Genomic DNA, 25938 nt, shown 5'->3' with positions numbered 1-25938 from the left:
GGGGGGGGAGGTCCAGGCGCCCGAGGGGACACGGGGGGGGGAGGTCCAGGCGCCCGAGGGGACACGGGGGGGGGGTCGGCGGGGAGACAGCACGCGGGAGGCCGTGCGGGGAGGTGCGGCAGGGAGGGGCGGGCAAGGGGGCTGCGGGAAGGAGGCACGGGGCGGAGGGAGGAAGGGAGGGGCGGCGAGCAGCGCGGGGGGACCCCGGGGCGGCCGGCGGGCGGTTACCGGTGCGCGTAGTGCGCGAGGAACATGGCCAGCAGGACGCGGTTGGGCGCGTGGCGGAGGCGCTCGGCGGCCGTGCGCGCGCACACCCCGAGCGGCACGGCCAGCGCCGGCAGCTCCTGCAGCGCCCAGGCGGCGCGCGCGGGCAGCCCGCAGGCGGGGCGCGGAGGCGCGTGGCGCCCGTAGGGCGAGCGCACCCGCGTCTGCAGCACCCAGCCCAGCACGCCCAGCGCGCACTCCAGGTAGGCCAGCGCGTCCAGGTGGGAGCCCTCGGCCGCCTCCATCGCGGGGAACGGCGGGCGCGCCCCATGACCCGGAGTCCGCGCCGGGCCACTTATTATAGGGCGGCGGCGAGGGGGCGGGAGGCGCGTTTACCTGAGGCCGACGTCGGCCGCGGGCGCCGGGCGGCGGGCGCCGAGCCCCACCTCCGCGGCCCCGCCGCCGCCCGGAGGCCCGGCAGGCCCCGCCCCCGCGGCCGGAGCCCCGCCCCTCGCCGCTCTGCGCACGCGCGGCCGCGGGCTGTCCGCGGCGCTGCCGGAGCCCGGGGCCGGCGCCGCGGGGGCTGCCGTTCAGAAGCGCCTTCCCGTCCCCGCGGCTCGCTGCTCCCCGGGCGCGCCGGTCGCGGCGCTTTGCGCTGCTGCCCCGCAGGCCCCCGCGGCCCCGGGGCCGGCGCAGGCGCAGAGCCGGGGTCCTCGCGCGCCGGCCCGGAAGTCCGCGCGGCCGGCGGTGGCGGGGCGCTGTGTGCGGGCGGCGTGCGCGGCCGCGTGGGCCATGGGGCGGCGGGCGCGGGGCCGGCGGCTCCAGCAGCAGCAGCGGCCGCAGGGCGCGGAGGACGGCGCCGAGGGCGGCGGGAGGCGCCGCGAGGCGGTAGGAGTCGGGGCGAGGGCGGGCCGCGTCCCCCTCCGCCGCCCGGCCCCCGAGGCCTGCGGGACGGCGCGGGGCGGCTCCTCCGGCCCCGAGTAGACCCCCTCTTTCGTTCCTCAGGGCTGGGAAGGCGGGTACCCCGAGATCGTCAAGGAGAACAAGCTCTTCGAGCACTACTACCAGGAGCTCAAGATCGTGCCCGAGGGCGAGTGGGACCAGTTCATGGAAGCGCTCAGGGAGCCCCTCCCCGCCACCTTGCGAATTACTGGCTACAAGAGGTAAGGGGGCCGCGCCGAGCCTTCCCGTGCCGGGGGGCTGGGGCTGCTTAGACACGCGGGTGCCCCCGTCAGCCCGGCAGGTGCAGTCGGCGCTGTGGACCCGAGGGCCTGGGGGCTTGGCATGGAGGAGGGGGCGGGGAGCTGCCGCCAGCCTGTCCGCTAGCCTCAGACGTCAAAGTGCAATCCGAGGGGGACCCGTGAGCTGAGGACGCCCCCCCACCCCCCATTGGAACACGTGAACGTTGGTGGCCTTCCCGAGTTTCGCGTGGAACTCCGGGTCTCTGCTTTTCCAGGCTTCCTAGTTCCCATCTTTCCGGGAGGAGTTGCGAGTAAATAGGAACCGTGGGAATATTTAGGAGGGAAGGGATGCAGATAGTCGTCCGTGTAGCTTATCACCTGTTAGCCATGGAGCCCTGCGGATTGTTTAAACTCTGAAGGAAGAGGGTGATGTGAGCAGGATGTTCAGGGGGGCAAAGATGGTTTTTGCTTTAAGGCACTCGTCATCTTAGATTCATTCATAGGAGCCTTTCCGATGGGTTTGAAACTTGTTGTTTCCAACAGCCACGCAAAAGAGATTCTCCATTGCTTAAAGAACAAGTATTTCAAGGAATTGGAGGACCTGGAGGTGGACGGTCAGAAAGTGGAAATGCCCCAGCCCCTGAGTTGGTAGGTAAAACCAGCCCTCACTCATTCTGTTGTATGTGTTTCTTTGGGATCTTAATCTCTGTCGTTTGACAGCGTGTTTTCTGGACAACATGTTTGTTATGGGCCCGTGAGAATCTGAATGTACTTTACAGACACCTTCGTGTTCTTTTTACCCGGTACTTTTTATCCGTGTTACTTTACACTGGTGTATAGCTTTTCACCCATGATTTGCAGCTCTCTCTCAGTCATTCGGTTTGGTTAATTTTTCCAAGGGCGCCAGCCTCTGTCCTTCCGTGATGTTAGCGTTCCTGCCCGTTTCCACCTGAACCCCTTGCTTCCTCACGTCAGAACGCTGCCGCGCGGCCCTTCCCCCTTCAGCAGGATACACTCCGCCTGACCGTGGTCGCCACCGGCCAGTCCAGCTGATTGTGGATTTCCACTGTGTCCAGCGCTGGACGGGACTCGCGCCCTCCGTGCCAGCCGTTTCTCCCTTTCTTTACTTGTCCTGGAGGTATCCTGCGGGTTATTTGCTCTTCAGGGCCCAGGTCAGGTCTCAGTGAGATGAAGACATTCCCACAGGTCTCGGAAGGTGCCTGGAGTACTCGGGCAGGGGCTCCAGAGGCACCAAGCTGGGGTTACTCTGTGAACATAAAAGTCACTGAGTTGTGACGGTTCCACATTTCGGATTATCAACTTTGACATGTTGCGAGTTCTCACAAAACGATAATTTTAAACGATTGGTATAAAAAGCTGCATTCTTTCTCCCGTGGTCATTCGGATTTTCCAGTGGCCGTGTCACAGATGTGTGCCGCGTACACCCTTGGACTGAACGCGGAAGGGCCAGATGCCAAAGTCCGTACTCGGCCTAGCTCAAAAGCAGGTATCACCATTGTAAAACACATTTCTGGGATACCAAAATAAATCCATGGTTTTAAGCCAAAAAAAGTATAATGAGGGCTTTTTTAGAAAGATTTTAAAAGCTCAAACGTTCTAGTGCAGGAAATGACTCGGGTGCTCACTAGCTGCATGGCCTCCTGTACTGAGGTCATTGGAAAAGGAATGTTCCAGCTGTCTACTTAGGACATTGCTGGGTCACCAACCTCTTCTGTTCTCTCGGGAACCAGGTTCTAGACTGAACTTCCCTCCAATGCCTTGGTTTGGAGATTGGACCGATGTTACTGGTGTGTTTGAAGCAGGGACCATCTGGTATTTTCAGAAAAAGTGGGTTCAAGGTTGTCCTTGTGTATGTTCCTAATAGTTCTGCCCATGTTGGCTGCTTCACATAATCCCCTGAAGACATTTCTTCCTTCTACCTTGTGTTTAGAAATGAAGTTTTTCGGATGAGCAGGTCTGAATGGCCGGTGGGAGGAGCGTGCATCGCGTGAGGGAAGAAGGGCTTCGGGCCCGTCATTGTAGGACTTGTCTTCTTCAGGTTCCCAAAGATCTGAGAATTGGTCTTGCTGTTTTTATCGTTCTCTGGAGGCTACCGTTCAAGTTTGGTTTGATTGGCCCTCTTAACATCTGACAAGTGCTTTTTCATCTTGATTGTTGAACGGCGATGGGTACAGGAAAAGGCAGTTCTCCGACATCGGAGAAAGGCCCTGTGGGTTGTCTGGTTGAAGGATGACTTGGAGTCGCCCTAATGCCCACCAGTTACCCTTTTCACGTTGCTGTGGGCTTCAGTCTTCTGAGCGCACAGCTGAGGGGTGTGAGCGATGTACTGCACTCCTTGGGTCCCTAATGGTCAGCTTTTCCATGATTGGTGGCAGTTACGTGACCAGTTCTGTACACACATTCTGTCACATTCACTTGTCAGGGGTAGGTGGCCCATTAGTCTCTCAGCAGGCAAGCAAGGCAGACGCTGCCCAAGCCCTGGGGTGTTTCCTGTCTGGTTCAAAAAACAGAAGTAAGTTGTAGAACATTCTTAGCATAAGTTAGGAAAATGTCAACAATAGCCAAAATGTGGAAGGAGCCTAAGTGTCCATCAACGGACGAATGGATCAAGAAGATGTGGTTTATCTATACGATGGAATACTACATGGCAATGAGAAAGAATGAAATCTGGCCTGTGTAGCAACATGGATGGACCTTGAGGGTGTTATGCTGAGCGAAATAAGTCAGGCAAAGAAGGACAAATATCATATGTTTGCACGTATAGATGGATTAGGAGGAACTTAATGGGGGACCGTGGAGGAGAAGAAGGGGGGAAATAGTGGGGGAAAGGGAGAGAGGGAAAGCATGAGAGACTCTTGAATGGTGAGAACAAACTGAGGACTGATGGGTGTGGGGGGAAGGGGGTGATGGGCATGGAGGAGGGCACTTGTGGGGATGAGCACTGTGTGTTATATGAAAACCAACTTGACAATAAACTATTTAAAAAAAAAAGTTAGGAAAATGTTTTTGGGAACCACGATATTTTAAATGATTTTTTTTTTTAAATTTATTTTGAGGGGCGCCTGGGTGGCTTAGTCGGTTAAGCGTCCGACTTTCGCTTAGGTCATGATCTCGCGGTTCATGGGTTCAGGCCCCGCGTCGGGCTCTGTGCTGACTGCCAGCTCAGAGCCTGGAGCCTGTTTCAGAGTCTGTCACTCCCTCTCTCTCTGACCCTCCCCTGCTCACGCTGTCTCTCTCTCTCTCCTAGAAATAAATTAAAAAAAATAAAATAAATAAAATTTATTTTGAGAGAGAGGGAGAGAGAATCCCAAGCAGGCTCCACACCATCAGTACAGAGCCCGGCGTGGGGTTCGAACTTGCAAACTGTGAGATCATGACCTGAGCTGAAACCAAGAGTCGGGACAGGATGCTCAACCAACTCAGCCACCACCCAGGGGCCCCAAGGGAGCCATGTTTTCCTGAAGGAACATTGAGTACAGGACTCATAGCTCGGGCTGATTTCTTTTTCCCTCTTTGTAGACTCAGAACTGAATCATCCCAAAGCATACTCATAAAAGCCTCATTTTGACGACCAGCTGTTGAGGATGCACCTTATTGACATTCTGTTTATGTCCTTCTCAATGTCTGGATTGAAGATGACTTCTCATAAATGTTATTTTTGCAGAGACGCTTTTTTCCCTGTAAGAATTTACGAGGCATCAAGATGACAGTGGTGCTCTTACTTCACCCTCTGAAGACAGGACATGTCTCAAATAGGAGTTTAAAGACTTAGGAGTTACATTCGAATCACATTAACTCTCTGCCCCTCCCCCGCTTGCCCTCTGTCTGTCTCTCTCAAAAATAACGTTAAAAAAAGAGATTTATGCTAATCAGCAGTGTCATCGTAGAAAGTTTAAACACGATTACAGAGATGGCAGAGGTTTCCTCATTCTCAGGTCTGTGTAAGTGATGGCCTTGCAGGGCCAGTCAGCACAGTGGTGGTGGTGCCAAGGTTTTCTGGTGTGTAAAACAGTTGAGCATGTTACTGGGCTGTTTTGTTTTAGACGTGGTGAAAGATATGGTAAGAAAGGTTCACGTACATGTCCATCAGACCTTCTCATAGCTCCTCAGTGGCGTTATTTTGATGGTGGGATGTGCATTTCTTCCATTTGTTATTTTACGTCTTTTTCCCGATGACCTCTGTACCGTCATTAACATACGTGCTGAAGGGCAGAGCAGCCCGCCCTTTTTCATCTTCTCTTACACACTCATCGTCGTGGTCGTGGTGATATTGTACACAGCTGTCCACACTGCCAACTCTATTTCTGCCTTGGCTGCGGTACTGTTAGAGCTGTGCTCCCTGTGGTCCAGGGAGCCCAGGCAGTGCTGGCCAGCTCCCCTCGGGGACCCAGCATAGCGGACCTGCTCCCTGCAAGGATGTTGGGTAGGAGGACCCAGGACGGGAGGGTGTGCTCCCCGCAGGGTTGTTGGGTAGGGGGATGCCGAGCAGGATTGGGTGTCTCCTCTATCCAGGAACTGTGTGAGCAAGAAGTTGTTAAGAGAGCACTTTAATGTATTTAATATGCAAATGCGATCCCTTCTTTTTGGTCAGGTATCCAGAAGAGCTCGCCTGGCACACAAACTTAAGTCGAAAAATCTTGAGAAAGTCCCCACAGCTGGAGAAGTTTCACCAGTTCCTGGTCAGCGAAACCGAATCTGTGAGTAGCTTTCTTCAGATCTGTTGGTTTCCTTAGAGCTTTAGATGCACGGGAGTGCTGCGGGCGTGTTTATCCGTACGCGGCCCTGGGAGTGACAAGGCAGGCGAGGGGCACGGAAAGTGTGTTTTCACCGTTAGTGTCCGATGATTCACACAGCTGCGCCCTGTGATTCACACAGTTTGGCTCGTGTCACGCTGGAGCGTAGGGAGGGCGTCAGTGACTGTTGTCAGCTGGGTGTCCTGTCGTCCTACCTCTAGGGTTCGGCGGCCGCCGCACTGGGCCGAGCACGGCTCTCCGCGCCATAAGGCATCTTTGGGAGACCGCTGTCCGTCTGCTCCTGGTTTATCATTTCTGTTCTTTCCCCGCTCCCGCCTACACCCCACCTTTGCCACGAAACACAGCCAGGATCTGAGTTTGACGGCTCTGGTTCTCCTGTGTGACGCGGGTGTCCTTACCCTGTCTCTCTGCCCTCCCGAGCTCCTCGATCGTGGCTTGGGTGGCCTCGCCCTCAGCTTCAGACCTCCTCTCACAGAGTAGCTGTGCCCTCTCCCGCCCCGCCCAGCCCCGCATGAGGTTTGGCTGTTGTAAGTGGAGCTGCTTCCGTTTTGGTTTTGTGGAATCGTTACTCCCTATCTGAAATCCGAGTTCCCCCTTCCTGTCCTCTCGTCTGCTTTCTCTGGCCAAGGAACCCTCTGGATTTCCCCCGATGAGGTTTAGTTTTGTCCATTCTGAGCTTCTGGGAACATTGGCCGGACCCTGTGTTCCCCATGCGTCTCCCCTCAAAGCCCTTCACCGCCCCGAGTCCTGACCTCTGCTCCACCCGCAGCCGCTAACTGCCACGGTGGCGCTCTGTGCATGGAGCTAACCCGCCGGCCCGGGCCCCTGTTGGGCAGGCTTCCCCCCACCCACCACCCCCATGAGGAAAAAGTCAGACCCAGGTGCTACCACATTCCTGGCCTTTCCTTGGGTCAGTACAAGGAGGGGTTCACTGGCTCCACTTTGGGCCTGATGGGATGAATGTCAGGTAAGGAGACACTAAGAACAGGTCTTCGTTCTAGTGTGAACTTCAGAGCAGAGGGTTGATGGGGACACGGGGTTGAGTGTTGGTGGCATATACCATAGGGAACCAGAAGGGGTTTGCGGTCAGCTTCGAGTCACCAGGGCGTATCGCAGCCTCCGGACTCCTGATCCAAAGCCCACTGCACACCTCTTCCAAACGTGTGCGGGAGAAGTGACTGCCTGCCAGGCTATGTAGTCAGGGGCCCTGTGTCGCCACACTACTCAGATGCCTCAGTGAAAACTTGGATGGACACGGGCTTATCAGGAGCATAGAACCTGGGGCTCGGAGTCCGCGTGCCTTGTGAGTTGATGGAGAGTCTGATCGCCTTCAGAGACACCTCGTTGGCCTGAAGATCAGCAGGTTGGGATGCGAGTGTGTATTTGGGTTCAGACAGACACTAAGTGTGAGATAAGCAATGGCTGCTCAAGTACAAAAGACCCACGTTCTTTCGGACCCGGAATCTCCCAGCAGCTGACGTTTCAGTGCTTCGTTAAACTATTTTCAAGGCATTCGGTCTTCAGGCTGTTTAATAGAGTAGTCATTGAGGCCAGGGCCGGACTCATCACGAAGGTTGTCTCAGGTCCCCTGGCCCACCGCACAGCCTTGAGGACCATTGGCATCATGAGAACGGAGATCTCGTTTATCTTCCAGGGGGGAGGATGGGAGCGCTGGCTGGTGTCGTCAGCTTTCCGAGAGGCAGTTCTCAGGAATAGAAAGCGGAGGTGGGCTCTTCCTAAGAAGCGATGAGGACTAAGAAGGTGCAGGTTTAGCTGCGGGGGGGCCTCGCAGGGGGCCCCGTGTCCTGTGCGCACAGGGAGCGCTGCCCCTGGTGCTGCCGCTGCTTCAGGGCCCTTGTCCACCCTCCAGCGGTGCTCATCCCGCTTCCGCTCTTGAGATGGAGAGCCGGGACTGTGTACGCTTAAGTCCTCGCTCTTCTATATAATCCAGTATCGTACCTGCCTTTCTGATGGGCTAACGGGAAGTTTTGCCATAGATGGTCCTTCTTGGGCCACCTGGGTGGCTCAGTCAGTTAAGCATCCGACTTCAGCTCAGGTCATGATCTCACAGTTCATGGGTTCGAGCCCCACGTCGGGCTCTGTGCTGACAGCTCAGAGCCTGGAGGCTGTTTCAGATTCTGTGTCTCCCTCTCTTTCTGACCCTCCGCTGCTCACGCTGTTTCTCTCTCTCTCAGGAATAAATAAAACATTAAAAATAAATAAAATGGTCCTTCTTCATTGGCCTTTACATAGCAACCATTTACCTGCTAGCATGAAAATCTGTCCTATTTACATAATGTCCTGTGTGATAGTATTAACTGTTTTGTTTCATGTATGACGATTATATGGTCTTTTTCTGTTGCATATGAAATAATGCCCAACATTGGAATTTTCTGCCTTTTTAAATATTCTGATTTTTTTTTTTAATTTTCTAAGGGAAATATCAGTCGTCAGGAAGCCGTTAGCATGATTCCTCCGCTGTTACTTAATGCCCACCCTCACCATAAGGTATTGTGTATTAGATAGAAAATGGCTTTGTTTATTGACACTTTTTTTATTCATATGATTAATCTTTTTTTTTTTTTTCTGTTTACTTTTGATTGGGAATGCTGTGTATTTTATTTCAGGTTCTTTTTCTTTTTTTTGCATTTTTGCCTTATTTAAAATTTAGAACCCATGAGTTTTCTCGGGTGTTAAAATTTGCTCCCTAATTTATTTCCTGCCCTGATTATCTTCAGTGGCCTTGACTCAGTCCATCAGGTTGAAGATCGTAATGAGCATGTACTGCGAACTTGTGATAGGCCAAGCATCGCTTTGCGCTCTTCTCGTGAATTAATTTATTTTGCTATCCGTGCATCCCTGCAAGGGTAGATGCTGTCACTGTCCCGTTTCTTCAGATGAGAGAAAGGAGGCATAGGGAAGCGGAAGCAGGTAGCTCAGGGGCCCAGCGGGGATTTGAGGCCGGGCCGTTCTGTCCCGTAGGAGCAGGCTGTTTGTAAGAGTGCTGCTCGCGCTTTGGGTCCTTGCCCACTCAGCCCTGAGTGCACTGCTTCCGCTGGTTTCTGCTGCCATTCTGTTCCTGAGATCCCTGGAGGTTCAATGTCATATTGTAGATTCATTCTGTGAAGAAACGTATTTAGGTCTTAGACATCAAAATACTAGAATGACTCATAAAATCGTTTTAAACCAAGCATAGAGTGTTTCCTATCTTAAAAACATCAACCTTTTCTTGCTTCTTAATAGATCTTAGATATGTGTGCGGCGCCTGGATCAAAGACCACGCAGCTCATTGAGATGTTGCATGCCGACATGAGCGTCCCTTTCCCAGGTACGCGCTGGGCCGCCTGGAGGGTCCGGGGCTGCCGTGTTGCTGTGGGTGAGCAAGAGGGGTAACGTCACCCGGGGGTGGGGTCTTGAAGCCCCCTGTGGCAGGCAGATGGCTTTCTGTGTTTGCAGTATTGTGCACACCACCGTGACCAGTCCCAAGCCACGTGTTCATATGTGGGGTGGGAGGGTGGCTTCGCTTGAGAATTCTTCTGTGTGTCCTCTGAAAGCAAGTGGCGTTTCTCCAGGAAGTCAGTGGTAGGTAGATTTCAGTGTGAGTTTCCCTAGTAACATTGTCACGTTGCAGGTTTTGTGACGACTCCCTGGCCACGCAAGAGGCCGTAGAGCGTAGCTAAGAGCCGCTGTCAGCCTCCCGAGCTTCATGCCCACCATGGGAGGTGACAGTGTCAGCCCTGACGAGTGACGTGGGCGTCAGGCCGGGACAGGGGCTATTCTGAGCCTCGGCGGTGCTCAGGCCATTGTAGTGTTGCCGGCACCCCTTCCCAGCTCCGTCAGAGGAATGCAGTTGTTACTGTTGTAACACTTTCCCTCCTCCCTCCCTCCGATGCCTTCTGGCTGTGCCAGCCCCCTGCCTTGCTCTGTTCTGGACCTGCTTGTTTAACTTTGTCCTGCGTGCTCCCTTCTTTGACTAATCACTTTGCTGAAAGGGCTTCTTTATTTTCTACTTCTAATTATTTTCTCCAAGTTCATGATAAGAAGCCTCTTTGTATTCCTGGTTTACATTTCGTATTGTTTTAAGACTGGTCCTTATTATAAAATGGCATCAGCATACGTGCCTCTCTTGCTGGTGGCAGAACCGGAAATAAGAGGTGATGCCCGGGCCTTCCCAGGGGAATGGGGCATGCTCCCCCGGGCGGCTGTGGGCTCCTGGGCCCCACCCCAGAAACCCGATTCGCAGGGTGTGGAGCGGGGACGCAGCACGCATGAGCAGTTTTTTAAACACGCGTCAGGTGCTTCTGGTGCTGTCCCCCGCCTTTGTCTCTTGCCTCAGCCTCCATTTTAGTGGTCAGTGAAGATACTGGAAAAGATCTTGGCGTCACAATTGGTACAGAGTGAACAACTGTTGAACAATCGAAAATAAATCTTGCGGTTTGGGGGTTTCAGGGGAGCCACCTCCTTAGATTATTCCAGCCCATCTGAGGCTTGGGTGTTAGGTTTGCTGGACTGCTGCTTCTCACCTGCCGGCCAGGAGACTGTGCATCGCGGAGAACGGTCCCACGTGGGCCGCATTTCTCCTGACACTCTCGTCTCCCGTTCTCAGAGGGGTTCGTCATCGCGAACGACGTGGACAACAAGCGCTGCTATCTGCTCGTTCATCAGGCCAAGCGGCTGAGCAGCCCCTGCATCATGGTGGTCAACCACGACGCGTCCAGCATACCGAGGCTCACCATCGACGTGAACGGGACGAAAGAGATCCTCTTCTACGACCGCATTCTGTGCGACGTCCCGTGCAGGTACTTTTGGGAGTAAGAGGCCTGAAAGCCTGAACTCCGCTAAGGAAATCAAATCCGGCGTGGCCGAGATTAAGCTGCGCGGGCACACGCACACACTGCACACAGCCGTGTGCGTCGTTCTCAGGGCAGCTGCTAGGAGCCCAGAGGCCCTGTGGCCCTGCACCCAGTGCTCAGAGCAGCACAGCAGAGAGAGGGCACCGAGCAAAGAGGTACCGGGCGGGACGGCTTTGCAGTCGTCACAAGGGCTAGAGTCCCCGAGAGGGTGACAGCGGTAACGCTGGCGTGGTGGACGTTAGGAACGATTTGCTAGTCCCCGCCACTCCTCTTCACGCCCGCAGTGAGTCTGTGGGACACTTGGTTGAGGAGCAGCACTAGTCAGTCTGGGTTTTCATGACAAGTCTGTGCGGTGGCTAGCACGGCGCCGTTCAGGAGGTGGCTCCTTGGAGGCACTTACGTAGTGGGGTTTGCACACATCCTCTCTTGGGAATTTACATGGAGATACCAGACTTTCCGTATGAAAGGACTTTGTGGCCTGAGTGCATACCTGAGTTTTTCCAAGAAGAAAAGCATAAAACTGATGACATCTTTTAAGTTCCCAGAGGCAGTGATGTAGGGGTTTAAAACCCCCTGGACACGGGGATTTATGTGTCAGTAAACTCCATCGTGGCGATCTCAGACCCCCTCTCCTTTACACCACGGCAGACAGCCTGCCTGGGGCAGAGCCGGCCTGACTGCCGTGGCTGGTCCTGCTGAGTGTGAGCGCGCCTTCAGACCCCGGAAAGGATGCCCCTGCAAGATGCAGTTGAACGAGGGTCTTGAGCTGTGGTCCGTTCTCCGTTGGGTCAGAGTTTCCCATCCCCGTGCTCTTGTGATCAGAAACCTACGTGGTGACCTTCTGAGCACTGTGGTGTCAGCTGAGGAAATCCCTAAACAGCAGGCAGACTCTGAAGCCAGCGCTGAGCAGCACGGGTGTCATTGAAAGCCATTCCATCTCCTCGGGTGTCTTTCCTGCTGCCCCTTCCCCTCAAGACAGAGGCCTAGGCCACCGAGGGAGACCCAGCTGTACGGAGAAAGCAGCGGGCCCAGGAATATCCTGGGAAGAAATGGGTAGATAAAGTTAGATGTGTTAGAAAGATTAATTCATCGAGTCTGTACGGTAAAATTAACAGGGGAACAATTTCCATTAAATAAAAATAGAAAATCAGAAACGTTTAACCGCAACACAGAAAGGTCTTGATCAGGAAGTTCCATCGGCTTAATCGAATCCGCTGTGGAAAATCCCTGTGAGTGTAAGTTTGTCGCTGTTCGTGTAAATCTGATTAAAATGTCACCGTCGATTAACCGAGCTGCTAAGTAACAGGATCTGCACGTCTTCTGCATATTCATGGTTCTGTGTCCTGGTCTGAAGATTAGTGTTGCCAGTACTTCTCTCACACGGAAGCACATGTTTACCTCTTTAAGTTTTGAATGAGGTTTCCTGTTCAAATCTGTTATTTCCTGACTTAATTGAAAATTCAAGTATAATTTAAAAGTTTAGTGTAATTAGTTAGGTGTCCCCAAAGCAGACGTAGAAAGTTGCTAGTCATCTGTGAGAATTTAGATGTTGTCATTGGTGTCTGTAATATTCATAACGTGTTTTGTAACTTAGCCAGAACAGGACATGCTTGTTCAGTTCTCATCGTCTGCCTAAACAGTCCTAAGTTCTTGAGTATTTTCCTTTCCAGTGGGGACGGCACCATGAGAAAAAACATCGATGTTTGGAAGAAGTGGACGACCTTGAACAGCTTGCAGCTGCACGGGTGAGTCCGGGGTCCCACAGGCGGGGCTGGGAAGGCTTATCCCCCAGTTTTGTAACTCGGTACCTGGAGCTTGAGTTAACCGACCGTGAGGGCTGGTCAATGGTCACCTTCGAGAGTGTTGGCTATGTATCAGAAGCAGTTGTTTTTGGAACGTTTTCAGAGTCATAAACTGAAGACTATGTGCATTTCAGGCACACGTTTATTTAAACTCTTTTTACAACCATTTCCAGGAACATTTCAAACCTCTGTTTCCCTGAAATAACCATTTACCTTACTGTCACTCATCTGTCTGTTTTCTGTTCTCTTGTGTTGAATTAGTTTGCTCAATGTTTTGATTTCAAATGTTTGATTGTCTTTAAAGAAAATTTGGAAAATTCTTAAAAGTAGAAGGGAAAAGAATATCTGGTAACTCAGAGATAACTTCTGTAACGTCTGGTGCCTTGCAGTGGTTTTTCTGAGCACAGGGATGTTAGCACGCTGGTTTTGATTACAGAGCTCTGAATTTCTTTTCATTTAACATTCAAGTTGTACATTCTTCATTGTAGAATTGTAGGCAGTCTGCAGTGTCCTAACGAGTATTCACCATAAATAACTCCAGCAGGAGATTTTTTTCTCTGTTAAATACTTTATCATTTTTCTAAAAGATGCATTAGCTTTAGAACGTACTAAGGGATGAGTCGTTTATAGAAAAAAAAGTCAAATATTTGTACAGGTGTGGAGGCTTTTTAATAGTGAAACTGTTGTAAAATGTTGCTTTTAGTTCTTAATCATCTTTGTGCTTTGCTCATCGGCATGTTGGGAAAGGCTGACGTGGTGTGTATATAGACACGTGCTCATTCGGTGAACACGGACCACCTTCTGGGGGTTTACTCTAACTTCATTTAGAGCCTTCACGAGTTCTTTTCCTGGGAGTTGTTTGTTCTGTCGTTTATTGTCAGCCTGTCATGAAGACGTGCGCTAGACACGTGATGTGACAGGTGCCTGTGCTCTGTGTGCTGCACGGACACGCCGGGCTCAGGCCGACCCCATGTGCACGCTTAGCCTACAGCTGCGGATTGCGACGCGCGGCGCCGAGCAGCTGGTGGAAGGCGGGCGGATGGTGTACTCCACGTGCTCGCTGAACCCCATCGAAGACGAGGCGGTCATAGCGTCCTTGCTGGAGAAAAGTGAAGGTGAGAGCACACGTTCGCTAGGCTTCTCCCTGGGCGCTGGCTGGAGTGGCCTCTAAGCTCTGCGGGGAGACGCCTGTGCTTGAAAACGCGTCATGTAACGGGTTTGTCACGTGTCATGAATCATGAGGGCTGTCTGTGGTCTGTCTCCAGTTTGGAAGACGGGGTCTGTCCTTACCGCACTGCTTCTTTGAGAAACTTGTAGTTGTGGTAAAACACTGGTAACTTTGTCATCTCCTGCATCGCGCACACACCACGTTTTGTGGGCCCCGTTCACCTGTCGGTGGGCGCGAGTTGCTGCTTCATTTTAGCTGCTGTGGACGTGCGACAGTGGCCCTAGTGCACACGCAGCGCAGGGCCCGGCTTTCAGTTCTCGTGGCGACTGTCTTGTGGAATTGCCGGGCGGCGCGGTAATTCGCTGCTCAGTTTTGGAGGGTCCGCCGTGCTGTTTGGCGTTCCCCGCGACGGTGCGCGGGTCCCGACTTCCCCACGTCCGCGCCGGCCGTGCTGTCTCCTGTGTTTGTGGGAGCAGCCGCCGCGTCAGGTGGGAGGCCTCCCCACACTGCCGGGCACCTGTAGGAAGCGGCCATGGGCCTGACCCAGAGGCTTGGCAGGCGTTCGCGGTTCCCTTCACACGCGGCCGCTTGTTTCCGGGCTGTGTGTTACACACACAGGCGCGGAGCCCTGTGTCCTCCGACCGGCGTGCGTCGGGGAGCCGGGGTGGAGGGGTGCCATGCCGCGGGCCCCCTGGACACGTGCGGGGCTCCGTGGCGGCCTTGCGTCCCTGGCGCTGTGTTTTGCTGTAACACATGCGCCTCGGCATCCCCCGATGTGAGTATGGCTAGCGACCTCCCCTTGCACCTGACGCCCAGCCCTCCCCGCAGTTGGGGCCCCCCACAGGCCGTCCCCGCACCCCCCCCCCCACCACTCTCTGCTTTCTGAGTGTGGACACGCCCTCCCTGGGCCTTCCGTGTAAACAAAGTCATATGCTGTGTGTGGTCTCGGGCGTCAATTTCTTGGGGGAGAAGGTGAAAAACGTACTTTCGGTCCACAGGTGCCTTGGAACTCGCGGACGTGTCTTCTGAGCTGCCGGGACTGAAGTGGATGCCTGGCATCACGCACTGGAAGGTGATCTCTCCATGAGGGGTGTGGCTCCTGCCAGCATGCCCAGTGGGCGTGCCACCGGCATGAGTGCCTGAGGGCGTCCGTGTTCGCATGACATCCGAAGATCCCACTTTTAGTTGTGCAGCGGGTTCTGGTGTAGAGGTAGTTTCGGAACTAGATTTAACGACAAGTGGTACAATTATACAAATGGTTTTCCTGGCAGTGGAAAGTTTCTGCCTTTAGTCTGCAGTTAGGAATCAGCTATTTGCTCTCATCCCCAAAAGTACAGCTGTGCTTCATTTTTATTATTGCCTGAGGTTCAGGCTTCATTTCCAATATGAAACAATTCACTTTTCAGTTTTAAACCAGAAACAATCTGAGGCTTGTTAAAAAAAAAAAAAAAGGTACATGGAAAATGGCCGTTTTATAAAATGATTGTCCTGTTTCACAGAATATGAGATTTTCTCATTTTTATCTTCGCACACAGTCTCCGCTTCGGAGAGAAACGAGAGTCACCATTGATGGCGTTGAGAGCGTTTACATTAGTGCCATGTGATTCCTTATTGTTGGAAAGAGCTGGTAACTCGGCCTTCTGCCCTCATGTTGACAGGTCATGACCAAAGACGGACAGTGGTTTTCAGAGTGGGAGGCCGTGCCCCATGGCAGGCACACCCAGATCCGGCCCACCATGTTCCCGCCCAGCGACCCGGAGAAGCTGCAGGCGATGCACCTCGAGCGGTGGTGGGTGTGCAGGGCCCTCAGAGATGGGGAGGCGGGGAGTTGCGGCCCATGGCGTTCTTGCCTTGCTGACCGCAGGCGTGTGAACCTTCCAGCCAGAAAAAAGGTCTCATTTCCTATCGGCTGCTGGCATTGAGCATTTATAAATGGCGGGACTGGAAAGAACTCAAGTGGCTGTACTCTGGGTACCGCACGGACCTTCTACACACCACACGTTGGCATTTCCGTGTGTGAGGGGTGTGTGGACATTTGCAAGAAGACACCACTGTTTCTCGGTCACAGATCGTCACAGATCACCTTCGTAGCTTTTGTCTTAGTACAAAAACGATGTATTTTCATTAAGAGGTTTGCACTGTGGGTCTTTTTTTTTTTTAAGTCTTAGAATATTACCGCATCATCAGAACACCGGAGGGTTCTTTGTGGCAGTATTAGTGAAGAAGTCTTCGATGCCATGGAATAAGCGTCCACCAAAGGTAAGCGTCTTCTGAAGTGAGGCAGCAGATTGTGGGCTCTTTTTGTGTGTTTGAGGCAAAACCGACGGTTCGGGTATGGAGAGCAGCCGGCCGTGGGCGTGTGAGGGGCTGGGGCAGCGATTCATCTATATTTTGACTTTTCCAAAAAGCTGCAGAGTCCTAAAGGGATAGGTCCCTGGGGAAGGCAGAGTCGGGTGAATACTTTCCTTCGATGTCTCAGATGCAGATTGAAAAGAAGTAACAACTGCTCTGTGGCTGAGCCCGAGCCCCCCAGGCTGGCCTCTGCGCCGTGTCCCCTGGAGGTTGCCTCTGAACTGCCCGTTGGAGGTGGACGGAGCTCTGCCATCCTCAGGCCCGCCTGTCCTCACGGTGGCCATGACACATAAGGACGGAGACTTTGTCCAGGCCTGGCTGAGAGGGAGATGGAGAAGGCCCGGCCTGTCCTACTGAGTCCGTGCCTCCTGGTTGTTGGGAGGAGGCCCAGAAGCAGGGGGCTTGGGTGAGAGGGCAGCCTTCCGTCCTCTCACAGCGTGGCTGGGATCGCAGTCTGCGGGTCAGCAGAGCTCACAGGCACGGACAGATAATCCTTAGTCTTTGGAGAAGTAGAGAGGAGACTGCTGCCTGGGTCGTGGCGGGTCCAGATGAGCACGTGCCCGTAGAGGCGGGCACAGGACGGAAGCGCTGCCGTGCTGCTGAGTTCGAGGCTCAGGGCCTGTAGCCCACGTTGCAGACTCCAGTCCGTCCCGAGGCCTGGGGTGGGAGCTCCGAGCAGCGCTGCTCTGACCTGGGGCGCAGCTGCATGTGTAACTTCCACGTACTCTCAGCCACTTTCAGATGTGCAGAAACCACGGTGAAATTAATGCTAGTGCTATTCTATTTGTCCCCGTGTACTTAAAGTTTTGTTCTGTGGTAGTCGTAGAACAAGCTTTTAATGAGTCATTTCACATGCTTTTATGCTAATTTTTTTTGTTGTTTTTTTAAAAGAAACTTTTTTAAATGTTTCTTTACTGTTGAAAGAGCATAGGCAGGGGAGGGGCAGAAAGAGGGAGACACAGAATCTGAAGCAGGCTCCAGGCTCCCAGCTGTCAGTACAGAGCCCGACGCGGGGCTCCAACCCAGGAACCGTGAGATCATTACCTGAGCTGAAGTTGACGCTTAACCAACTGAGCCACCCCGGCGCCCTGTGGAGCATGCTTGATTTAATGTTTAATTTTTCTGTGCCCAAGTGTCCCAGCTTGTAAACTTTTAGAGGCTGGAAATCACTTTCACCAACCCCTGTGACTTACTAGGACACGTGGTTAAAATAATGTTTCACATGTTTCACATAAAGGGCATATTAAGTAATTTTAGCAAGTTGGGTGCTTTGCTCTGTTCTCAAAGCCAAATTGATACTCTTGCCCCAGTTCAGAAGTCCGTTCTTGCTCACCAGCAGTTTCCGTGGCCCCCCCGCTGCGTCCGACCCCATTCCTGCGGGCGTGTTTCCTGGTGCCTCAGGACACAGCACAGGTCTCTCTGTGCTGCAGTTACTTACACACGCCCTTCCGGCCCTGCCTGCTGTCCAGGGATGGCCTGGCCCAGTGGATGTCCCCCAACGTACCTGGCACAGCAGGTGCACAGTAGCATCTGGGAATGAAGGGAAGCTGACCGTGTCGCCACCCTTTCCGAGGAAATTGGGTGTGTGTGCTCTTTGTGGGATTAAGGTAGAATCACTTTTAGCTTCGAAAGAAACTGTGCCCGTGAGTTCTATTCATAGTAGCAAGTAGGTTTCAGATACTTGGAAAACACGCTGTTGCCTTTAACGTGTGAAGTGCGGCAGAAAACCAGGGTGGGTCTGTGTGCGGAGCGTTAGCCTTCCTGCAGCGGCCTGGAGCAGCCCGCTCTAGAGTGTAGACACGGGTCCCCGTTACAGCTGCAGGGCAGGCCGGCGGAGCCCAGAGAGCCTGTGCGGCCCGGCCCCGCGGACTCCGCTGAGCTGGAGAGTAAAGCGGTCGGTGGAGTTGGCGGCGCAGAGCTGGCGGAGACCGCGGAGACCGCGGAGAACGACGGAAGTAAGAGAGACGGAGTGTGTGGGTAAGGAGGGCCGCGCGTCCGCTCCCTGACGTCCCAGTGCCTTCCCGGCCCCGCGGCTCGCGCGGCGCCCCGGAACAGGTGCCCCGGAACAGGTGGCGCGGTGCGGACCGGGTGCGCGTGCCCGCGGAGCCGGCCAGCGGAGGCCACCCGGGGGGGGGGAGGGAAGCGCATGTGCCCACGGGGGACCTTCCCCTGCGACCTCGCCGTCTGTCTCCTACTTCCGTCCTCAGCCCTCCTCCATCTAAGAAAATGAAGCTGTTCGGGTTTAAGGAAGATCCGTTTGTGTTCATTCCTGAAGACGACCCGTTACTTCTCCCGATCCAGTAAGAATTCATTCGGTTTCTGAGTTCTCCCTACAGACGCGTAACGGACCTCGTTTGCCGCTGCTGCTTGTTCAGCTGCGTACGGCGCCTTCTGTCCCGAGTCCCTGAACCCAACCCGGCAACGGCTCTGTCTTGTGCACAGGAAGTTTTACGCGTTGGATCCTTCGTTCCCAAAGATGAATTTGTTGACTCGAACCACGGAAGGGAAGAAGAGGCAACTGTACATGGTCTCCAAGGAGCTGAGGAACGTGCTGTTGAACAACAGCGAGAGGGTGAAGGTGCGCCACGCATGGGTGGCAGCCAGCCCAGCTGCGTGGGCTTCCCGGGGGGCTGGCGCGGGGCCTGAGCCGGCGGGGCAGGCGTCCGGGAGGACGGACACGGCGTCTGCGGGTCCGCTGCTGCCGGGTGCTGTCGCTGGTCCGGCCAGTCCCTCCTCTTACTCCGCTTGAGGCCGCTGCCTTCATTGCTTTGCCCTTTAACGCCCCCGCCCCACCGTCGCGTCGCTCCCCAGCCGACCTCCCGGTGTGGTCTGGACGTGCATTAGGCCAGATGTTTCTGTACCAACGTTAAGGCCTCACTTCCGCTCTCTTCCCTCCTCTCTTCTCTCCCCGGTGCCGCTGGTGTTTCCAGGGCGACCGCCCTGGAGTGCGCGCGTGCTCCTGCGTTCTCAGAGTCGTCCTGGTTCTGACGTCCGTTGTGACTATTAGTCGACCTACGCCTTGTCGGAGGGTGTCAGGCTGTGAGCACCCCGCTCTGCTCCGCCGACGCCCACAGCTTTTCTGTTTCTTCTCCATCAGCGCGTGCTTGCCGCTCTGCCTCCTTGTGGGTAAGGGGTATTTTAATCGGCTCTTTGGCCTTGATTCATATGTGTTTCATCTTGTTTCTTCACTGACAGGTTATAAACACTGGGATAAAAGTCTGGTGTCGGAATAACAGTGGCGAAGAGTTTGATTGTCCTTTCCGGTTAGCGCAGGAGGTAATTGGGGAAAGAGACCTGGGTAGCCCCGGCCACGGGCTAACGGGCAGCACCGGGGGCAGGCAGCCGGTGCCGAGCCAGTGTGATGGGTCTGGGCGACTGGGGTGGGGCAAGCACCCGCCGGCCTCTGTGACTCCCCTGGGGTGCGTTCACCTTCACGTTCTCCGGGGGCTGCGGTGAGGGGAGGGCTGGGCATGGCGTGTGGAGAGGCCCTAGGGACAGTGGGCGATTGTTACCATGCGTGACGGTGGTCTCCCTCTATTCCCGCAGGGAATATACACGTTGTATCCATTTATTAATTCAAGAATTATCACTGTGTCAATGGAAGATGTTAAAATTCTATTAACCCAGGAAAACCCGTTTTTTAGAAAACTTAGCAGTGAGACCTACAGCCAGGCCAAGGACTTGGGTAAGCAGTTTAACTCGCGCAGAGGCGGAATTGGCTCTTATAAAGACCGCGAGGCTGTCAGTGTTAAAGCCACTTAGATCCTCCTCCATCTTCCGTGTGATACGCTGTGGCTTCCTTTTCGCTGTCACTGTCCAGAGGGCTTTGTGGAAACAGAATTGATGTCTTAGCCTGCTGAGGGGCGAAGGCGCCCGCCACATCACCCTGCTTCCCCAGGCCTCCCCGGGGGGCCTTTGCGGGTGCTGGGGCCCGGCCATCCATGGGGGACTCAGGGTGCAGACAGCAGGCCGACAGGGTCGCTTGGTGTCTGGTCAGAGGCTTGAAGCAGGGTGCTTTCAGAGCCCGCCAGAAAGGGCCGTTGGCCACGTTGTGTTTTGACATTTCATAAACTTTCCACTTCAGGGTTGTCTAGCCACGTCCCCACCCGAGGGTGAAACAGCCCCGCTGCCCAGGTTTTCTTCTCACCCCTGCTCATTGCTCACCCCGCGCTCTGTGGTTCGGGCTCAGTTTGCGCAGATGCTGCGCAGACGAAGGTACTGCGCTTATGTGGTTCGCTTTCTGCGGAAACGGCAGGGCGTAAACTGTGCCGGGTGGACACCGCGTCCTGTGTTATCGCCGGAGCGGCGTCTGAGGTGGGCGCGGTCGTGAGGGCCAGGGCGCTGCCCCTGCTTCTTGTCCTCTGTGCCTTCCTCCTCGTCGGGATGGTGGCAGGCCTGTCGTTGACGGTTTCCACGTCTGTTTCATGCTGGTTCTGGAAGTTGGAGCGGTTACTTGTTTCGTCCCGAATTTTGAGAATTAACCAGGCGTCAGTCGCCATCCCCTGCAGCTGAGAGGGATGGGGTGGCTTCCCGGAATCCCTGGGGGCCTAATGCTCGTCTGCCAGGCCGCGTGGACCGCCCACCGAGTCCGGGCCGGCCGAAGGCTCTGCACCTCTGGGTACAAGGAGCCCCCTTCTCCCCACGGGGCCCCCGCGTCCGGGAGTGAGACCGGGAGCATGGGCTGCTCACTCTCCGCAGCGCTCAGTGCGTCCGCTGCCCGGCCAACACTTGTCTGCTTCTCTTCCAGCCAAGGGGAGCGTCGTCCTGAAGTACGAGCCAGACCCCACGTAAGTGCGGGCACTCCTGCTGGGGGGGTGTGGGGGCCGTGGGGCCTGTTGGGAATGTTCCCCTGACGGTGGCGTTGTTAGGACAAATATTACTGTACGCCATCTTCTTCCAGAACGTTCAGCTTTTATTTAGAGAATTAAATGTATAGAGCTTCCTTTCTGTGGCTGAGAAACCTGGGTCTGATTTCTGTCTCCCACGGAATGAGCCTAGGGGTTGAACGGCTAAGAGGCGTGGAGTTCTTCCGTCCCTACCGAGGGGTCAGCCAGTGTCCCTGGGTTACCTGTCCCGCGTCAGGCAGGGTGTGGGGCCTTTACCGAAGGAGGCTGACGCATCCACGTGGCCCTCGGGGGGCTTGGGGACACTGGGTCCAGTGGGCAGTGCTTGGGGGAGGGGCCAGCGCATCTCCCTAGGAAGGGGGTCGGATTTGCACCCAGGGCTGCTGCTTAGGTAAAATCCCAGTTCCCAGAGGAGGAAGAACACGGGGCTGGAGTGGGCCTTGGGGGAGAGCCTGGGTGGGGCCTCAGCTGTGTCCTGGGGGGTGGTGTTTGGCCTGACTGGATGGTGACAAGGAAGCTGAGAAGCACCGTTCCTGGGGGAGCTCGCAGAGGAGGGACCCGAGTCCCCTGCGTGGTCCCCGCGGCCTCTGGCTGCTGTGGAGCCAGTGGCCGGAGCGTGTGAGGCTGTGGGGCGGCGGGGTAGGAGCCGGGCAGCAGTGGCGTGGGAGGCGGGCGCCGGGGACGAGGGTTGTTGTGTTGGGGTGGTGTAGACTGGACGGGTTATGGGGTCGAAGGCACGGGAGTGCCGGGGAGGCTTCCGGGGTTTGAGTTGCACGGGCGACTGGGAAGGGGGCAGCGAGCGGGAGCTCCCGGCGGGGCCGGAACGTGCTGCTGACGGGCAGGCTGCCCCTCCTGCTTGGGAATCGAGGGGACAGGCAGTCCCGGGTGTGGACCTTCGGGGCCCCTGAGTGTGGTGTAGATGGGAACCAGGGTTCGCGGGCTCCTGGGCCAGCGTCCGAGGGTCCGCGTCGGTGAAACAGGAACAAGGGGGGGGGCACGAAGCAGGACAGAGGCGCCCGGGGGGGGGCCCCGAGCCGCGCACAGCCCGTTAGACCACGCTGGCCCGGTGCCTGCGGTGCGTGGCACGGACGGGGCTCGGGGCGCGCGGCCGGGCCAGGGGACACCCGCTCCGGGCTCCTGGAAGACCCAAGGAAAGGAAAGAGGCTGCTGGTGTGTCGGGAACAAGGCGGGTCTGACAGAACCACTCAGACGCGGACCCGGGAATGGCTTCTAAAGACGGTGCCGCCAGGCGCTCCCCGTGCTGACCGTGGGGTGCGGGCGCGGGGTGCGGGGTACGGGCGGCTGTGCCGAGCGGAAGGACCCCTGCAGGGATGGGGGGAAGCAGAGGAAAAGGAAGTGGGAGTTGGGGATTCTGGTTGTTTCCTCTCATCGTTTTTACCAACGTGCCGTCCGTGCTTCACCCCGGGAGAGGTGGACGGTGGTGCGTCTCCCTCTCGTGGCAGTGGTTTGTTTCTTGTGTTGGCTCAGCCCCTTTTTCTGTTTGTTTGCTTCTTTTGGCTGTTTTTATTTTTGTGTATTTATTTTTTAATGTTTATTCTTGAGAGACAGCATGAGCAGGGGAGGGGCAGAAAAAGGGAGACACAGAATCTGAAGCAGCTCCAGGCTCTAAGCTGTCAGCACAGAGCCCGACACGGGGCTCGAACTCCCCAACTGTGAGACCATGACCTGAGCTGAAGTCGGACGCTCAACTGACCGAGCCGCCCAGGCGCCCCTCTGCTTGTTTTAACCTGGAGTGGGAGCCCCCTGTGTTCCTTCCTCTGCCCACGTCTGACGCCTGGCGTCATGTGGCCCTGGGACATGGGGTTAACTGAGCAGGGTTTTGGGACCAGAATCGCTTTTAAAAGGCAGCGATGATTGCGTAGTGTTCGTACCGGGCACGTGAGCCGGACAGTCCCTGCCGTCCCAGCCGAGGAAAGGCAGGCAGGCGGGTCTGTGAGGCGGATGGAGCGGACGGGGGAGCCAGTGACCCGCCGTGCTGGTGTGCGGGGGCCCGAGGACAGCGGGGTCACCTGGGCCAGTGTAGGGGCACCGAGGGGGGAGAGAAAGGGCTCTGCCACCCGGAAGGCGCCTCGCCTGTGGCGACGGGCAGGGAGGCCACGGGCAGATGTGCCTGCTGTCGGTAGCGTGAGGCCTCGCCGGGGCACACTCGAGCCGATGGAAGGGTCTGGAAACTAATGTTGGAAGTGCATGCGAACTCCGCGGTTTGGGGGTGGTTCCCCTGGGAGCTTTTAGAGAGAAAACCAGGCCGGCGTGAGGGCGGTGAGAATACTCAGGATGCGAAGGAGGCGCGGGTCGTCCTCTGAGGAAACCCTCCCGCGGTTGGGGCGTGTCGCTGTGGGAGGGTCGCGTCCTGCCGTCCCCAGATGAGGCGGTGGGGACGCCCGGTGCTCACGCGCAGCCGTCTTGTTCGCAGGAAACCAGACGCCCTCCAGTGCCCTGTCGTGTTGTGCGGGTGGCGGGGCAAGGCCTCCATTCGGACTTTCGTGCCCAAGAACGAGCGGCTCCATTACCTCAGGATGATGGGGCTGGACGCGCCGGCGGAGAAGAAGGCGGCCGGGGCCGGACTGGCGCCTGAGGGCACGGGCAGCTCTGCGCCGCCGGAGGACGGGGACGTGGGGGCTGAAGGCCGAGCGGAGCCGGCTGCCAGCGGGGACGCCGCCCCAGGCCCCGCCCCGGCCGAGGCCGCCCTGCCCCGGTGAGGAGGCCCGGGAGAGCCGTGCGGGGCCCGAGGGGGCCTCCTCCTCCGTGTCCACAGCCAAGCTGGAGCTTCTGACCCGTAAGGCGCAGATTTGTGAGGACCGGTGGAAGGGATAGAACAGTCCGTAAATGACCTTAGTACTGCTTCCAGACTATTTTTTCAGCCCGTTACAAATTGCTCAGTTTTGGCAAAGCTGGGTCTGCAAGGCCTGCTTCAGGCGGTAGACTCTCCCCCATTAGGGGCTTAAACTTCCATCGAGAAATAAAACTGCCCTTGAAGGAATTTTTAGGTCTCTTTTGTGATGCCTGTATTGGTCTTAATTATGTCTCTTAACTATTATTTATAGAAAGAATTTAATTCCTGAGTCATTGGAAGACTGTCTGTAAACTCTTAACAGCCGAACTGAGTTGCACGTTCGCAGGGTGACGTCCGCACGCGGTGGGCTAACGTCTGCAGCCGCAGGCGACAGGTGCCTTCGTAGTAAAAGTCCGACTTTTCTCAGAGTAACAGCTGCCCCGCGGGCTGTGGGACTAATTTGGAGGCTTTTATGTGCTTTCGCTGAATGGAGCTCTTTGCAGCTTTAGTTTTTAAATGGGGTCCGGGTCCTTGGAACCTTTAAATAAATTGTTCACGGTGGCGTGTGTGTGAGCACGACTCGTCTTACCCTACGTGAGGCAGAGGGAACCAGATTACCTTTGGGCAAATGGAAAAGGTAGAATTCATGCATCCTTAGCCGGTTAAAGGGATTTTAACGTGGTTGCTCTGGAGTGACGTCACGACGCACTTCCTGTGGCCTTCGCCCTCCTGCTGGTCTGCGTGGGGTGCGGGCTCCCCGGGGGGGGGGGGCAGGCGGGGCGGCCCCGGGGCACCGCTGTGGAGCCTGCAGCTGAGGCACTTGGGGCGGCTGTGCGGGGCCCTTTCCCTGCATCGCGTCCTCAGCTGCTGCTGCGCGCCAGGCCGGGCCCTGCGGCCGGGGCGCGGCTTCTCAGCGCCGCGTGGCCGTTGGGAGAAAGGAGGGTGCGCGTGCCCGTGCGCTCGCCGGCCCGGTTAATGGTCTTAGTTTGTCGGTGCCCCTGCTCATTCCCTCCCTCGTCCGAGTCACTTGGGAGCACAGGGCATCCAGCAACATTCCGGAGGATAAGGACCTTTGTCCTTTGTGGAAAGTGACCGCTCGTCATCGCTGAGGCACCTCGTACGTAGTTGCAGCACACGCACCGTGGACGCCAGATGCCCGTCGGGTCCAGTCGGCCCGCACGGCGGCAGCCGCCTTCAGCTGTCCTGCCTTTTCAGTCCCTCCCGATGGGGAGCAGCCCTCTGTTTCCCGAGATCGTGACGTTGTGGGGGTCACAGGTCAGTCGCTTTGTGGACCGCCTCGGCTTCGGTGTGTCTCCTGTGTCGTCGTGACTTACGTGTTGGGCAGGAAAACTGCAGGGCGGAGCCCCGTTCTCACTGGAAGTCGGCCCCCCCTCCCCCACAGGTTTCGTGCGGTCACCGTGGTGTGAGCCGGCCTCGTTTGTCCCGGGTGTCCCGGGAAGATCTGTATTCTGCGGGACTGCGTGTGCCCCCGGTCCCGACCCGCCCCCCGCCCGCGACCCGCCCCCCGCCCCCGACCTGCCCCCCCGCCCCCGACCTGCCCCCCGCTCCCCGACCTGACCCCGCTCCCCGACCTGCCCCCCGCTCCCGACCTACCCCCGCTCCCGACCTGCCCCTGGTCCTTATCCAGCTATAACAGCTGGAGCATCTCAGCGCGTCCTCCCTGAGCCAGCCTCCGGCCCCGTAGCTGCCCCTCCTCCACCGCGTTATTCGTTTGTTCTCGGCGTCCCTTGCTCCTCCTCCTCCTCTGGCCACTTCTGTTCATTTACGTCTCTCTGGGGACTCGAATCCCTGCGTTAGCCCGTCAGCCGTGTGGTACCGTCATTACAGACTTTGCTGCCCACATTGTCCCCGAAGTGGCTGCTGGGCGCTGCCTCCACGTGGTTCTCCAGGCCTCACACACACCCCCGTCGCGCTGGCCCTGGTGCCGTGAGATGCTCCGGTCCC

General features: G+C 56.2%; 2 protein-coding genes across 3 annotated transcripts in view; one reads left to right on the top strand and one right to left on the bottom strand.

Moving 5' to 3' along the window:
• SRD5A1 (steroid 5 alpha-reductase 1) overlaps positions 1–582 on the bottom strand; it is a 26613-nt gene extending 26031 nt beyond the window's left edge. Inside the window, exon 1 of the mRNA XM_039222712.1 lies at positions 229–582. Within this exon, the coding sequence (XP_039078643.1) occupies positions 229–509 (281 nt within the window). The 5' untranslated portion in view covers positions 510–582. The remainder of the gene's footprint in view (positions 1–228) is intronic.
• Positions 583–778: 196 nt separating this feature from the next.
• On the top strand, positions 779–24545 carry NSUN2 (NOP2/Sun RNA methyltransferase 2). Of its 2 annotated transcripts, XR_005526576.1 has the most exons (20): positions 997–1092; positions 1210–1367; positions 1929–2033; positions 5998–6103; positions 8597–8668; positions 9404–9488; positions 10767–10959; positions 12684–12758; positions 13800–13930; positions 14982–15055; positions 15642–15772; positions 16146–16242; positions 18152–18312; positions 18543–18635; positions 18778–18913; positions 19531–19611; positions 19882–20020; positions 21083–21122; positions 23614–23976; positions 24245–24545. XR_005526576.1 is itself a non-coding variant. In XM_039222711.1 (19 exons), exons 1-19 carry the CDS (start codon positions 997–999, stop codon positions 23897–23899), a joined length of 2259 nt encoding a protein of 752 aa, XP_039078642.1. In that variant the 5' UTR covers positions 779–996; the 3' UTR covers positions 23900–24180. The 2 variants fall into 2 exon arrangements, 1 of the variants encoding a protein (XP_039078642.1); XM_039222711.1 differs by lacking the exon at positions 24245–24545 and having other exon boundaries at positions 779–1092; positions 23614–24180.
• The last annotated feature ends 1393 nt before the right edge of the window (positions 24546–25938 follow it).

This window comes from Hyaena hyaena, unplaced genomic scaffold, assembly GCF_003009895.1.
Source record: "Hyaena hyaena isolate Hyena2069 unplaced genomic scaffold, ASM300989v1 scaffold_1177, whole genome shotgun sequence".
Lineage (NCBI taxonomy): Eukaryota > Metazoa > Chordata > Mammalia > Carnivora > Hyaenidae > Hyaena > Hyaena hyaena.
This window is presented reverse-complemented; position numbering and strand designations above follow the sequence as displayed.

Coding starts and splice junctions, on each gene's coding strand:
- NSUN2 (XM_039222711.1), top strand. CDS start 997: ATGGGGCGGCGGGCGCGGGGCCGGCGGCTCCAGCAGCAGCAGCGGCCG. Junction 6,104..8,596: donor TGGTCAGCGAAACCGAATCT/GTGAGTAGCTTT, acceptor TAATTTTCTAAG/GGAAATATCAGTCGTCAGGA. Junction 13,931..14,981: donor CTTGCTGGAGAAAAGTGAAG/GTGAGAGCACAC, acceptor TTCGGTCCACAG/GTGCCTTGGAACTCGCGGAC.